At 43.1% G+C, this 16,202-nt stretch overlaps 1 protein-coding gene across 5 annotated transcripts in view; it reads right to left on the bottom strand.

The window, feature by feature from the left end:
- The window catches only part of REPS2 (RALBP1 associated Eps domain containing 2), a 202,563-nt gene extending 186,924 nt beyond the window's left edge, over positions 1–15,639 (bottom strand). For 3 of the 5 annotated variants that reach the window (XM_030806746.1, XM_030806745.1, XM_030806747.1), the window contains exon 1: positions 15,191–15,577. In XM_030806746.1, coding sequence (XP_030662606.1) covers positions 15,191–15,448 — 258 coding nt within the window. In that variant the 5' untranslated portion in view covers positions 15,449–15,577. Of the gene's footprint in view, positions 1–15,190 lie in introns of all 5 variants that reach the window. The other 2 variants (XM_003261098.4, XM_012500875.2) reach the window with 1 other exon arrangement.
- Between the last annotated feature and the right edge of the window lie 563 nt (positions 15,640–16,202).

Here is a 16,202-nt window from a genome sequence, read left to right as displayed (position 1 = left end):
ATAGCATGATCTCCTTTTTTAAGGCTGAATAATATTCTGTCGTGTGTGTGTGTGTGTATGCCACGATATTTTCAGCCACTCATCCATCAATAGTCACTTAAATTGTTTCCATATCTTGGCTATTGTGAATAATGCTGCAATGAACACAGGAGTGTAGATATCTCTTTGACACACTGACTTCATTTCCTTTAGGTACATACCCAACAGAGGAATTGCTGGATCATATGGTAGTTCTACTTTTAATTTTTTGAGGAACTTCTATATCATTTTCCATAATGGCTGTACCAATCTGCATTCCCACCAAAAGTATAAAAGGGTTCTCTTTTCTCCATACCCTAACGTTTGCTATCTGTTGTCTTTCTAATAGCCATTCTAAAAGGTGTGAGCTGATATCTCATAGTGGTTTTGATTTCCATTTCCCTTATGATTAGTGATACTGAGTACCTTTTCACAACCTGTTGGCCATTTGTATGGCTTCTTTGGGAAAATGAATAATCAAGTCCTTTGCCTATTTTTTAATTGGGTTATTTGTTTTCTTACCATTGAGTTCTGGGAGTTCCTTATATGTTTTTGATATTAACTCCTTATCATATATATGGGTCGCAAATATTTTCTCCCAATTCATAGGCTGCGCTTTTATTTGCGGATTGTTCCCTTTGTCATGCAGAAGCTTTTTAGTTTGATGTAGTACCACTTGTTTCTTTTTACTTTTGTTGCCTGTGCTTTTGGTGTGATGTCCAAAAAATCATTGCCAAGGCCAATATCAAGGAGCTTTTCCCCTATGTTTTCTTCCAGGAGTTCAATGGTTTGAGTTATTAACATTTAGGTCTTCTATTCCATTTTGAGGTTTTGTTGTAGATTTTAAAAACACATTTTGAGTTGATTTTTGTATATAAGCATCCAGCTTCATTCTTTTGCCTGTGAATATCCAGTTTCCCAGATATCATTATTGAAGAGACTATCCTTTCCTCCCCACTGTGTCTCCTTGGTGGCCTTGTCAAAAATTAGTTGACTGTATATACTTGGATTTCTGTATATATACTGTACATTTCTCAGATGTCTGTTCTATTCTATTGATCTATATGTCTGTTTTTATGCCAGGATATACTATCTTGATTTCTACTGCTTTATACTGTATTATAATCTGAAATGAGGAAGTGTGATGCCTCCAATCTTGTTTTTGTTTCTCAAGATTGTTTTGGCTATTCTAGGTCTTTTGTCATACCATATGAATTTTAGAGTTGTTTTTTCTATTTCCGTGAAAAATGCCATTGGTATTTTGATAGGGATTGCATTGAACCTGTATATTGTTTTGGGTAGTGTGGACAATTTAACACTATTAATTTTTCCAACGCATAAACACGGGATATCTTTCCATTTATCTGTGTCTTCAATTTCTTTCATCAATATTTTAAAATCTTGAATGTACAGATCTTTCACTTCCTTCATTAAATATATTCCTAAATATTTTATTATTTTTATGCTATCATAAATGGGACAGTTTTCTTGATTTCTTTTTCAGATAGACTATTATTGGTGCAAAGAAATGCAACTGATTTTTGTATGCTGATTTTGTATCCTGCAACTTTACTGAACTCATTTATTAGTTTTAAGAGGCCTTTTGTGGAGTCCAGGGTTTTCTACATATAGGATCATGACATTTAAAAACAGGGATAATTTTACTTCTTCTTTTCCAATTTAGATGCCTTTTATCTCTTTTTATTGTCTGAGAGCTCATGTTAGTACTTCCAGTGCTGTGTTGAATAAAAGTGGCAAGAGTGGGCATCCTTGCTTTGTACCAGATCTTAGAAAAAAAGCTTTCAGTTTTCCCCCACTGATTATGATATTAGCTGTGGACTCTACATAAATGGTCTTTAATGTGTTGAGGAAATTCCCTTTTAAACTTATTTTGTTGAAAATGTTTATCACAAAAGGCTGTTGAACTTTGTCAAATGCTATTTCTACATGTATTGAAATGATCATGGGTTTTTCTCTCTTTTTTTTTTTTCTTTAGAGACAGGGTCTTGCTGTGCTGCCCAGACTGGAGTGCAGTGGCACAATCAGTGCTCACTGCAGCCTCAAAATCCTCGGCTCCAGCGATCCTCCTGCCTCAGCACCCCAAGTAGCAGGGACTACATGTACATGCCACTATACCCAGCTCATTTTTTTTTTAAATTTTTTGTAGAGACAGTGTCTCACTATGTTGCCCAGGCTGGTCTTGAACTCCTGGCCTCAAGCAATCCTCCCACCTCAGCTTCCCAAAGTGTTGGGATTATAGGTGTGAGCCACCACACCTGGCTGGATTTTTATCTCTTATTTTGGTAATGTGGCATATTACAGTGATTGTTTTATATACGTTAAACCAATCTTGCATCTCAGGGATAAGTGCCACTTTGGTCATGGTGTATAATCTTTTTGAGGTGTTGTTAAATTTGGTCTGCTAGTATTTTATTTAGGATTTTTGCATATATGTTCATCAGAGATACTAACCTGTGGTCTCCTCTTATGGTATCTTGGTATCTTTTGTCTGGCTTTGAAATCAGGGTGATGCTGGCCTCAAAAAATGAGTTTGGAAGTACTCTCTCTACTTCTGTTTTTTGGAAGAGTTTAAGAAGGATTAGTATTAACTCTTCTTTGAATGTTTGGTAGAATTCAGCCATGAAGCCATCTGGTCCTGGGCTTTTTCTTTTTGGGAGCACATATAGCTATTTTCGGGTAAGGAAGAATTGCTACAGAAATCGTATCCTATTGGGAAGGAAAAAGCAAAACTAATGCTTGGCCATACCCCCAAACATTATAAAGCACTCTCTACTGCCTTGAATTTATCTCCACTCCCATAGCAACCTTTCCCACCATATGTAGCTACTCCTAGCAGAATCTGCAAGAGGGTCACTCCACTGTTGTATGTTTCCCAGTGTCATGAATAAGGACAAACACTCCAACTCATGGAAAGCCTCACTCTGACCAAAAAGTATACAAACAGGCTGGGTGTAATGGCTCACACCTGTATTCCTAGCACTTCTGGAGGCCAAAGTGGGAGGATCACTTGAGCCCAGGAGTGAGGCCAACCAGGGGAATATAGTGAGACCCTGTCTCTACAAAAAAAATTAAAAATCAGCCGAGCATGGTGGTACATGCCTGTGGTCCCAGCTACCTGGGGGAGCCTGGGTGGGAGGACCACTTAAGCCCAAGAAGTAGAGGCTGCAGTGAGCTGTGATGGTGCCACTGTGCTCCAGCCTGGGTGACAGAACAAGACCCTGTCTCAAAATAAATAAAAGTATACACACACACGTACTTCCATATACAAATGCAAACAGACAACCCCACATTCCTCAAGGCTTCCTTGGAGAAATAGGAAGAACCTCAGATGAACCAGTCATTCCTATCCAACCCTCTCTTCTCCTTCATGGAGGTCTGTATCCCCAGGCTCTTTTTGGCACAAAAAGACTTTTGTTGCTCCTATCACTGGCCATGCCCCATCCTCCCTAGGATCCAGGGTAGTGTTTCCCACTCCTGCTCGTAGCCTGTGCTGGCTGTTGCTCTATTTGCCCCCTAGTACCACTCTCAGCCCTTTTCATCCACTCAGTCCAAGAGGCTAACCTCGATAAGCTTCAACACTCAGGCTCTGTTGCCTCTGGCTTCTAGTTGGGTTAGAACAATGAAAGGCACTGCAGCAAATCAGAGGGCAGGAAACAGAAATTGGTTACTTCTCCCCCATCCCCTCATCCCACTGGCCCCTCTCTGGCCATAGTTCTAGCAAAGGCTGTATTCTTTCATGACTATTGTTCCTGTAGAGGGAGTACCTTTCACAGCTCCAGCAACAACATTCCCTCCCCTCCCTTTGCCCCTCCAGGTCTAGGAATGGCAATAGCTTCCTGCTGCTAGTCCCTTCATGCCTCAACATTCCTGTTTTCACTAAAACCCTTTGAGCATGCCATTTCCTGTGGGACCCTGAGTGATGCATAGCCTCACCCCAGTTTCCTATGGCTTCCTTGGTTTCAAAGTTTGATCAGTTATCCTTGACCCTAGACTGTCTTACATTCTACTTCATGCCACAGAAGCTTCTTAGAAATGATCCAAGTCCTTTACTCAGACACATGCCCGTGGAATCACCCCGTTTAAGCAAGAATTCCAGCATTTACACAGAATCACTATGAAAGCAATAGCCTCTCAATTGAGACGTCATCAGGAAACTCCCCATTTTTACATTCTTTTTTAGTCTGTCTCCTCAATCAAGACTGAGAGTCAACCCATATATATTATGAAAAGTATTTCAAGAAGTCGCTTTTATCTATGTGACCTTGGGCAAGTAAGTGAACCTCAGTGCCTCCGTTTTTGCTTTCTTCAAAATGGGGATGATAGTGAACAAATGTTGGCTGCTACCACGGTTGTTATCATCATATATGTAGAACTAAATTTTGCCCCCAGGAGACATCTGACAATGTCTGGAAACATTTTTTGTTGTCACAATCAGGAGAAGAATAGCTACTGGCATCTTGTGGGTAGAGACCAGGGATGTTACTTGACAACCTACAATGCACAGCACAGTCCTCCATAACAAAGAATGATACAGCCCCAAAGTGTCAGTCATGCTGAGACTAAAAAATCTGGATCTCGAACAAAGAATAAAAGATGCTAAAACATCTGCATGCTAAATTTTACATGCTTTACTCAGTATTGGGACTATAAGGGTACCAGAGAGTATGCAAAGGAGAGGAGTTAAAACATTTTAAAATAATTTTAAAGAAATCCAAAAAACAAAACTCAAAAAGCAGAGCACACCAAACACCTCCAAGGGCAAAAAACTGTTGGTATATCATCATCTGTTTTTCACAAGGCTGACTCTGAAGTAAAGGAGAGACAAAGAGATTATTGTATTAAATATGTTCTTTTGAAGGCATGGGGCAAGCACTACACATCTCAGAAGGTCTGCACTTAAGAAACAACCTTTTTTTTTTTTTTTTTTTGAGACAGAATCTCGCCTCTGTCGCCTAGGCTGGAGTACAGTGGCACAATCTTGGCTCACTGCAACCTCCACCTCCCGGATTCAAGCAATTCTCCTGCCTCAGCCTACCAAGTCGCTGGGACTACAGGCACATGCCACCAAGCCCGGCTAATTTTTGTATTTTTTGTAGAGACACGGTCTCCCTATTTTACCCAGGTTGGCCTCAAACTCATGGCCTCAAGTGATCCGCCTGCCTCAGCCTCCCAAAGTGCTGTAATTACAGGCATGAGCCACCACACTTGGCCAAAAACAACAATTCTTAATTGCTGGCATTTATGGGATTCACTTTAATTATTTGGAAAATTAACACAGGTGAAACATTTAATTACCTACCTCCAGGAGACTGAACCAAAGTATTTTTCTTGTAAGCCAGTGGCAAAGTGTTACAAATGAATTCAGTCAAAGTGAACATTTCCTACTAGCCTAGTGTTAATAATGGCCTCTCCTGGTTCTGAATGGTATTATGAGGATGGCTGAGTTTCTTAAGTCTGTTAAAATGGCTTTTTTCTTCAAGTTTATGTTCTAGCCCAAGTCTCTGAAGTAGAGACAGCAGTAGTCAATAAAACAGGCCCCACAAGCAGCTGGCACTGGCTCCAGAGAGGCTTGTCCTTCCTCCTTTGCAGTGAAGCACAGCTGAGAGGGCCAGATAAAATGGTCAGGAGCAGAGCTCAGAGCCAGGACTGCAGGAACTGTCCCTGGTGAGGTCTCAGAGGAAACAGCTGAGCATCCATTCACTCTGAGCTTCCTGCAGGACAGACTGGAGGCGGAGGGACCACAGCAGCCTGAGGGGATCTCACTGCTGACCATGGACTTGCCAGCAGCATTGCTGTCATTTGACCGAAAACAGTGAACCCTGTTGCCTAGGCAACATGGCAAAACCCTGTTTCTACAAAAAATACAAAAATTAGCTGGGTGTGGTGGCATGCACCTGAAGTCCCAGCTACTTGGGAGGCTGAGATGGAAGGATCATTTGGGTCCAGGAGGCAGAGGTTGCAGTGAACCAAAATTGTGACACTGCACTCCAGCCTGGGTGACAGAGCAAGACCCTGTCTCAAAAAAAACAAAAAACAAACAAACAAAAAACTGCTGTGGTTTTTTGCTTACATGCATAATAGAAGGAAGTGCTCAATTTCAGTTGGGGGAAGGGCAGTTAGTTTAAAAAAAAAAAAAAAAAAAAAAGATGTAGTTCTTTTCCACATCTAAATTCACAGACCCCAGAACTGACCCAGGCTGAGAAGGCCTGCTTTAGAGCACTGTGTGCAGGAGTAGCCAGGCAGGGCATTCGCATCTGCTTTTCCACTTTTTTTTCCTGCCTCCTACTAGTTAAGAGGAAAAACAATTGCCTAAAGACTAAAATTGAAAATACCTAAGAAGTTACATATTTGCCAGTTCTACTTAGGATGAATTATGCATGAAAATGTTTCTTAAAAAGATAAAGGAATTCTAAATTAGTGGCTGAGCAAAACATATGTATATTCTGGCCGCAAAAAGGCTCAACAAAATAATTTTCTACTTCAGACAAATCCTGGAAAGCAAGTGTGGTGGAAAGATCCTAAGGTGTCCCCCACAAAATTCTCACCTCCTAGTCTCTGTTCTTTTGTATAATCCCCTCCCCTTGAGAGCAGACAGAACCTGTGACTTGCTTCTAACTAATGCACTATGGCAAAGGTGATGGGATGCCACTTGTCTGAGCTGACTGGAGAGAGACACTCTCCTGCTGGCCTTGAAGAAGCCAACAGCCATGTTGTGAACTGCCTATGGAGAAGGCCATGTGGAGGGAACTGCAGGAGGCCTCGAAGTTGAGAGCCTCAGTTCTAAAATCACAAGGAACTGAATTCTGCAACCAAGTGTTGGACCTCCACAGAGGTCTCCAAGCTCCAGACACCTTGACTGTGGCTTTATGAAACTCTGAGCTGAGGACCCAGCTGAGCCATGTCCAGACTCCCGAACCCACAGAAACTGGGAGATAATAACTGTGTGCTGCTTTAAGCTGCTAATTTTGTGGTAATTCATTATAGAGCAATAGATAACTAACGCAGCAACCAAAAGAGGGGGTGACCATCCCAGTTTGCCTAGGACTGTCTGAAAACTGAAGTTCCATGCCCCCAGGAAACCCTTCAGTCCTGAGCAACCCAGGTTGATTAGCTGCCCACCAACAGATAAGTATGAATAATAGAATGCCATAAATACAAAACATGAGAAACTTGCCTATACGAAACAAATAGAAAGTTTGAAAAACCCTGGAAAGGAACCAAATCCTCTTTTTAAAGTTATAAATAGGCCAGGCGCGGTGGCTTACACCTGTAATCCCAGCACTTTGGGAGGCCAGGGTGTGCAGATCACCTGAGGTCAGGAGTTCAAGACCAGCCTAGTCAACATGGCGAAACCCCATCTCTACTAAAAAATATAAAAATTAGCCAGGCACGGTGGTGGGTGCCTGTAGTCCCAGCTACTCGGGAGGCTGAGGCAGGGAGAATTGCTTGAACCTGGGAGGCGGAGGTTGCAGTGAGCCGACCTTGCGCCACTGCACTACAGCCTGGGCGACAGAGCAAGATTCTGTCTCAAAAAAAAAAAAAGGTACAAATAATTAGCAAAAACAACCCAAGATTTCCTCAAAACCAATTGTCTACACCCTTAAAATAGGACAGCCCCTACTTAGGAGTGTGAAACTAGAACAATGTTCAAATCCATCTTGCATTCCTGGTCTTCAGTTGGTTACTTTTTCAATCTCCCTACAGGTTTCCCAACTATTCTAAATCAGTTCTCAAGCACGTCTATCTCCGTGACAGCCAAAGGCTTGACAGTATTGAACCATCATCAGTCTTGCCATTTGACCATAGGCCACAGGTACCTTTTCTGGCCAACCTAAACCCCTGCATGTTTCCATTTCCTTCTGCCCACCCTGGTTCCTTCCTTAAAGATAAGCCCTATGAACCATATGATGTCTGCGACTTTCTTCAGGATAACAAATGAGAGAGGGAACAAAGATAGAAATGTAGATGGAATTGAATTAACCATGCATTGACAGTTGTTGAGCCTGAGTGGCAAGTGCAGCAGGGTTTAATGCATTATTCTATCTATTCTATCTACTTGCTTATATGAGATGTTCCATTTTTAAAAAGATGAAAAATGGCAGGGTGTGGTGGCTCACACCTGTAATCCCAACACTTTGGGAGGCTGAGGTGGGAGATCACTTGAGCCCAAGAGTTTGAGACCAGGCTGGGCAACATAATGAGACACCATCTCCACAACAAATTTTTAAAAAGGAAATTAGCCAGGCTTGGTGCTGCACACCTGTATTCCCAGCTACTCGGGAGCCTGAGGCAGGAAGATTGCTTGAGCCCAGGAGGTTGAGGCTACAGTGATTGTTGCAATGCAGACTGCTGCATTCCAGTCTAGGTGACAGAGCAAGACCCTGCCTCAAAAAAATAAAAGATGAGAAAAAAAGAAAGCCCATGAAAGCCAATTAATTAGCTCAAACATCCCCTAGCATGCTCAAGAATATAAGTGTGCATTCTGCTATCTATGAAGGTGTTCTTAATTTTCATACACGTTTCGAACAGTCCCCCAGTCATGTGACATTCTATATAAATAAGGAAAAATGCCACCTACTTCCCTTTGGCATAAGGCTCTCTACTGCACTGTAACAATGAGTCATTGTAAACATAAGTAGTAAAGATTTTTTAAAAGGAAACATAAATGAACTGAAGTTACATGTGTCAACAAGATGAATTCCAAAAACATAACAATGAGAGGAAAAGCAAGTTGCAGAAGGTTACACAGAATACGATACTCCGTAAGTTGAAAAGACATCCAAAATAATATCTTTTTTAGTGATGTATATATACACAAATATATATATATCCACATATACATACAATAAAAGTAGAAAGAAATCTTCAAATCATGCACACCAAATTCAGGACTCTGGTAACCTCCAGGGTAGGGAGGGAGGGGAATGGGACCAGAGAAGGGGACATAGGAGGCTTTCACTCTAGCTGGGCTGTTCTACTTATACGGAGTGGTGGATACACAGTTATTTCTTGGGTAACTCTCTAGTTTTACATGCCTGAAATATTTTATTACAAAAGAGTCAACAAGTAACTATTATGCAGAGGTACTCCTTTTAACCAGGCAATGGTTTAGCTCTGGTACTTCCTACATCTGCTGGCATTCATTCTCTTTTGGAAAAAAAGAACACTGTCAATCTAAAACAGCATATAGTTAGTCCTAGTTACTGGTGTGTGTGTGTGTGTGTGTGTGTGTGTGTGTGTGTGTGTGTGTTTTGGTTTGTTTGTTTGTTTTTGAGAAGGAGTTTCACTCTTGTCCCCCAGGCTGGAGTGCAATGGCGTGATCTCAGCTCACTGCAACCTTCGACTCTCCTGTTCAAGCAATTCTTCTGCTAATTTTTGTATTTTTAGTAGAGATGGGGTTTCGCTATGTTGGCCAGGCTGGTTTCAAACTCCTGACCTCAGTTGATCCGCCTACCTCGGCCTCCCAAAGTGCAAGGATTACAGGCATGAGCCACCATGCCCAGCCCCTAGTTACTGTTTTAATATGCTGGCCTCTCTTTCCCTAAAGTATAGTTACAAAATGATACGATCTAAAGATGTAAAAATATAAAGTTGTTTCATTTACATTTTTAAAAAATAGTTCTGGCTAATAATCTAGCAATGAGCGGAAGTTCACAAGAATTTGTCTTTTACCTATAATTTTCTTTAATGATTAAACAGTTGCTTCAAAAAATCAGAAGAGAGCCTTCAGAAAAGACTTCTCCCCAAAGGTGAGGGCACGCGCACAAATTGTTTAAATATTCCCTACTTCTCACAGCTTTGTTTCACTTATTTACCTCAATGAAAGCTGCTTAAACAATCAGACAACACTTGTTGGGTTTTTTTTAACATTCAGTGATTTCCCTTGATATGGAAGCAACAGTGTTTTATAATTATTCCCCTTAATGTCCGAGAATTAACTATCATAAAAATGAAAACCAACATGGATGAAGCTGGAAACCATCATTCTCAGCAAACTAACACAGGAACAGAAAATGAAACACCACATGTTCTCACTCATAAGTGGGAGTTTAACAATGAGAACACATGGACACAGGGAGGGGAACATCACACACCAGGGCCTATTCGGGGGTGCAGGGATAGGGGAGAGATAGCATTAGGAGAAATACCTAATGTAGATGATGGGTTGATGGGTGCAGCAAATCACCATGGCACATGTATACCTATGTAACAAAACTGCACGTTCTCCAAGTGTATCCCAGAACTAAAGTATAATTTAAAAAATTAATACAGATGAGATGTGGAGCATATGTGTATAATTACATGTCATGTATGTTTTACATGAGCATAGAAAGAAATGTAAAAAGATATGCACAAAATTGACTTTTTTATATACTCTTCTGTTACTTGGCTTTGAAAAAATAATGTTCTCATTGTTGAATTTTAAAACAGAACTCCAATAAGATGTGTATATGTTAAAAATTTTTTTAATGAAAACCAATTTTAATGACTTGGAAGATGCACAGCATTCCAAGAGACTGACACTATCCTAAAAGATAGATATTATAAAGCGGTCTGTTAATTCATTACATCAAATATAAAACTTGCTGCTTTAAGGTAGATATTTTATTTATTTACTTACTTATTTTATGAGACAGGCTCTGACTCTTTCACCCAGGCTGGAGTGCAGTGGTGTCATAATGGCTCATTGCAGCCTCAAACTCCTGGGCTCAAGGGATCCTCCCACCTCAGCCTCCAGAATAGCTGGGACTACAGGCATGCCCCAGAGAGAGGTAGGTAGCGGGTGTGTGTGTGGGTGTGTGTGTGTGTGTGTGTGTAGATGGGGTTTTGCCATCTTGCCCAGGCTAGTCTAGAGCTCCTGGGCTCAAGCAGTCCTCCGGCCTCAGACTCCCAAAGTGCTGGGATTTATAGGCGTGAGCCACTGGGCCTGGACACAGCCTATTTTAAAAGGTCTTTTGGTCTCTTTATAGAGTATTTAATTCCCTGTGCTGACTTATTTTAAGAGCAGGATTCTAGCACTAGGTGGAAAATGGCAGAATGGAATATTTCTAAACTAGAAAAAGAAAATATGCCTACGAACAGGTAAATGGTTTTGTTAAGTATTTCAAGACAGAGCAACAAACGTTAGAGTAGTTGGTTTCCCAGGTTATGAAGTATTTTGTTGGTATTCAAAGGCCAGCATTTTACTAGAAGGCATAGTGTGTGGTGAGAATCAGGTCTGAGTTTGACATGTATTTGGTTTGGGTTTGACAGGCTTATTTTACTTTATTTTGATACAGGGTTTTGCTCTGTTGCCTAGGCTGGAGAGCCATGGTGCGATCATAGTTCACTATAACCTTGAACTCCCGGGCTCAAGCGATTCTCCTGCCTCAGCCTCCAGAGTAGCTAGGACTACAAGCGCATGCCACCATGCCCGGCTATTTTATTTTGTGTAGAGACAGGGTCTCACTATGTTACCCAGGTTGATCTCAAAGTCCTGGCCTCAAGCAATCCTCCCATCCTTGGTCTCCCAAAGCACTGGGACTACAGGCGTGCGCCACAGCACCAGGCTGACATTTTATTTTTGGATGTTATATTTCAAGTCTTTTCTCAACAAAATAAAAACTCTGAAGTGTAAAAACATTTGCATGGGAACATAAGCTCCATGAAGACAGAGATTATGTTGGATTCACTATTATAACCTCAGCACCTAGGACAGTACCTGACACATATCAGAAACTCATACGTTTTCCACCTAGTGCTAGAATCCTGCTGTTAAAATAAGTCAGCAAAGGAAAATAAATACTCTGTAAAGAAACCAATTCATTGCTGATGGGAACGCAAAATGGTACAATTACTTTGGAGAGCAGTTTGGCAGTTTCTTATAAAACTAAATATACTCTTACCATACAATCTAGCAATCATGCCCCTTGCTATTTACCCAAATGAGTCAAAAGCTTATATCCTGCATGTAACAAAAAAGCCTGCATACAGATGTTTATAACAGCTTTATCCATAATTGCCCAAACTTGGAGGCAACCAAGATATCCTTCAGTAGGTGAATAAATTGTAGTACATCCAGACAATGGAATATTATTCAGCACTATAAAGAAATGAGCCCCCAAACCATAAAAAGACATGAAGGAATCTTAAGTGCATATTACTACATGAAAGAAGCCAATGTGAAAAGCCTATATACTGTATGACTCCAACTATATGACATTCTAAAAAAGGCAAAACTATGGGGACAGTTTAAAAAAAAAAAAAAAAAACAGTGATTGCCACATGTTAGTGGAGAGGGAGGGATGAATCAATAGAGCACAGTTTTTAGAGCAGTGAAACTATTCTGTATGATACTACAATGGTGGATCCATGTCATTATACATTTGTCCAAACCCACAGAATGTACACCACCAAGAGTGAGCCCTAATATATAGACTTTGGGGAATAATGATGTGTTAATGTAGGTTCATCAATTGTAAAAACTCTATTATTCTGATGTGGGATGTTGAGAGTAAGGAAAGCTACAGGTGTGTCAGGGCAGGGGATATATGGGTACTCTACTAAATATTGCTGTGAACCTAAAACTGCTCTGAAAAAAAAAATAGTCTATTAAAAAATATGTTAAGGCCGGGCACGGTGACTCACGCCTGTAATCCCAGCACTTTGGGAGGCTGAGGCGGGTTGATCACCTGAAGTCAGGAGTTCGAGACCAGCCTGGCCAACATGGCAAAACACCATCTCTACTAAAAATGCAAAAATTGGCCGGGTGTGGTGGCATGCGCCTGTAGTCCCAGCTACTCGGGAGGCTGAGGCAGAAGAATCGCTTGAACCCGGGAGGCAGAGGTTGCAGTGAGCCAAGATCACGCCACCGCACTCCAGCCTGGGCAACAGAACGAGACTCTATCTCAAAAAATAAATAAATAAAAAATAAGTATTTTTATAGACCATTTACTTGTGGTAAGATTCTCACTCTTCCTGGAACATTATTATGGTAATCTTAATTGTACGCTTATTAAGAGGAAAACCTGGTTGTTACCATAGAAAATATCAGGGCTGGTTAGTGCCTCCAAGATTTGAGTAGTTATACCTGTTGGGGCACTTAAATCTCAACTTACAGGTTCCTGTTTAACAGGGAAAGGGTAAAAACATCTACGTTTGTTTTAAAGAATGGCTAATACACTGATGGGGTAATGCAAATTAAAGTGGATGGAGCATACACACACCACCACCACCACCAAAGTGATGGGTGAAAATTAGGTGTCTGCTGGTTGCTGACTTTGTTTGACTCTCTTAGGATTACATGTCCAGGATGGCTTCAATGTTCATTTTCACCTGTACCAAGAATATTGAGTTATGGTAATTTTGTTGGATTAAAGGGGGATGATGTGTTTTGCTTTGCTAGGCTGAATAAGGGAGCTTCAAGCTCTGAGAGATTTACTCCAAGCAATCTCGTAGGGATGTCCCCTTTTGCCAGTATCTGAATCAGTCTTTTGCAAGCAGATCTCAACTAGACATCAAAAATATAATCTCATTCACACACAGGCACTGTGCCTTGGGTCCTTTTAAAACTATATGTACCTCAAGAAAGCATGGGTTTTAACATCAGGAAATCCTTCTTCCCAATTCCTAAGGAGGCATCAACCAACATATTCAGATTTACTATGCCCACCTCCTCTTATCCGATGCATTACTGACAACAAAATAAGCCTTAATAGGTACCCAGCTGTCACTTATTTGCTGCATAGCCTCAGTCAATTATTCCTCTTTCAGCTGGGAAGCAGCTACAGCACTGAATAAATGTATTATGCTCAGGAGTATTCTGAGGGCCTCATGTAATAGCCATGGTTTGTGTTTTAAGACACTGACTTTCTCTTTACCTGATTCAGCTCAACTACTCATCAGCAATGGCAGAACTGTCTACATATCAAGGACTTCTTTAGGGACAAACAGCCATGCTAAGTTCTGTGAATACTAGTTATATTTTCAGAAATCCCAAATTCAAAAGGGTGAAAGATTACAAAGTGTCTAAAGTTATGCTCACAAACATATAGCAGTAAAAACACTCTAGCAGTATAAAACGCAGTCTTAAGTAATTTTTTAAAAAATACGTATGAACACAATGACATTTCAAGTGAACCATAAAACCCTCAGTTCTCCTTTGAAACTAGATTTTAAAATACCACTCGCCACTCTAAATATTCCATTGGTGTTAATAACATTCATACTATTGCTTTTAGGAAAAGCTTCATTTCACGTTTTGAACCTGATATTAACAATCTGATCACCATGAAGTGCTGGTGACATGAAATGACAGACAAAGGCTTATCAAGTAGTCTTTCTCCAAGCTCCAAGGAAAGCACAAAACAAAAACAGCGTCTGGTATGTATCATCCCCTAGTCCTTTTCCAAGTATAGAACAGCCAAAAGGTGGTAGCTATGACATCCCTTACCTTTCAATTCTATTTCAAGTCCAAGTAATGATAGACGGGAAACTACAGCTGTTTCCCATGGTGGACTTCTGAAGTCCACCTCTAACCTCAAATGGGAAATTTGGTTTTGACTTGACAAACGTCCTCTTGCAGTCCCGCGTCCCTGTTCTGCAACTTGTCATTAAGGTTTTCGATTTAATATTAATATTTAGAAATATGTTATGGGCAATTATATATAGCAGATACGTATATATCACAACTACATAGAGAAGACAACATTCAGCCCTGGGCCTCGAACCCTACAGACACACACACTCTTCAAGTTGAAATCCCAGCAAGGCACCCTGAGAACCCACTCAGGAGAGGGAGGGGCAGGAGCAGCGAGCAGAGGTTAAACCAGGCAGCAGCCAAAACAAACACCACTTCCAGAACAGGACAAACTTTGGGTCTGGGCGGCTGCAGAACCCCAGAAATGGCCGGGGGAGGGGAGGGAGTGTCAGTCTCAGGGAAGGAAGATGGGGAGAGCGCACCCAGCACTGGGCGAGGAGCTGAGCTGCGGAGGAGGCTGGTGTCCCCCGGGGACAAGGGCGTCGCCGCCATCCCCGGCTGCAGAGTCCTCTCTCTGAGAACTGGCCGAGACCTCCGGGTCCCTGGGGGCAGCCCTGTCGCCCCACTCGCAACCTCCGCCCCCGCACACACTGCCCCCACAGACCCGCAGGGACAGGAGGCGGAGGGACCCACCTGGTGCAGCGTCTCGGCAGGCAGCTGCGACGCCCGAAACAGGTCAGCCACGGGGCCGGCGGCCGCAGTGGCCGTGCCGGGGGCGACTCTGGCAGCCTCGGGGGGCCCAGACCCGGGGCCCCCGCCCGCGGCGCCGGCACAGCGGGCGAAGAGCTCAGAGTAGCACTGCTGCTCGCCCTCGCTCAGCAGCAGCGGCGGCGGCCCGGAGCCACAGCCCCCGCCCGCCGCTGCCGCCGCAGCCGCCGCTGCCGCCTCCATGGGGCCAGCAAGGGGGCGCGGCGGAACCCTGTCCCTAGCTGGGGTGCCGCTGCGTCCACCACAGCCACCGCCTCCTCGGCCTCAGCTGCCGCGCCGACGCCGCCGCCGCCGCCACCACCCCCACGCCCCGCAGCTGCCGCGCGGCCGCTTCCTCCCGGCGCGCGCCGGCCCCGCCCCCGGGCTTGAATGTTGTGCCTCAGCCGCGCGGCACATGGAGACAGGCGCGGCGCGGCCCAATCGCAGCCTGAGATGTCACCCCGGCCCCGCCCCCGCTTCCCGCATGCCCCGCCCAGCGCCAGGTAACTAACCCAGCGCGCCGCCCGCCCTCCGCCGGTCACCGGCTCCACTGCCCAGGAAGGCGGGCCCCGTGCCTTTCCAAGCCTACCCTGCAAGGGAGCGGAGTCTTTGGCCATCCGCCCTGGTTGGGAAGACCCAACTGGAGAAAAGCTCTTTTCGGGGAGCGGGGAAGGTTGTGTTGTTTTCTCGCTAGAAGGCTGGGGCAGGTGTGGTGCCCACACCACGCCATGCCCTTTCCAGAAAGGGACAAAGCATGGGAAATTAGGTTTCCTTTCTTCCATAGCAGTACTGCTTATGTCCTAAAGAGCTGGAAGACACAGACGTCTGTACAAACAGGGTCCCACTGACCCCAGAGTGTTCAGGGTGGTATTGGAGTTAGGCCACCTCCTCAGACATGGCTCAAACCAGAAGTTGAGACTTAATAAGGAATAACATCGGTTACTCGTAAATACTAGAG

Source organism: Nomascus leucogenys, chromosome X (genome assembly GCF_006542625.1).
Source record: "Nomascus leucogenys isolate Asia chromosome X, Asia_NLE_v1, whole genome shotgun sequence".
Classification (NCBI taxonomy): Eukaryota; Metazoa; Chordata; class Mammalia; order Primates; family Hylobatidae; genus Nomascus; species Nomascus leucogenys.
This window is presented reverse-complemented; position numbering and strand designations above follow the sequence as displayed.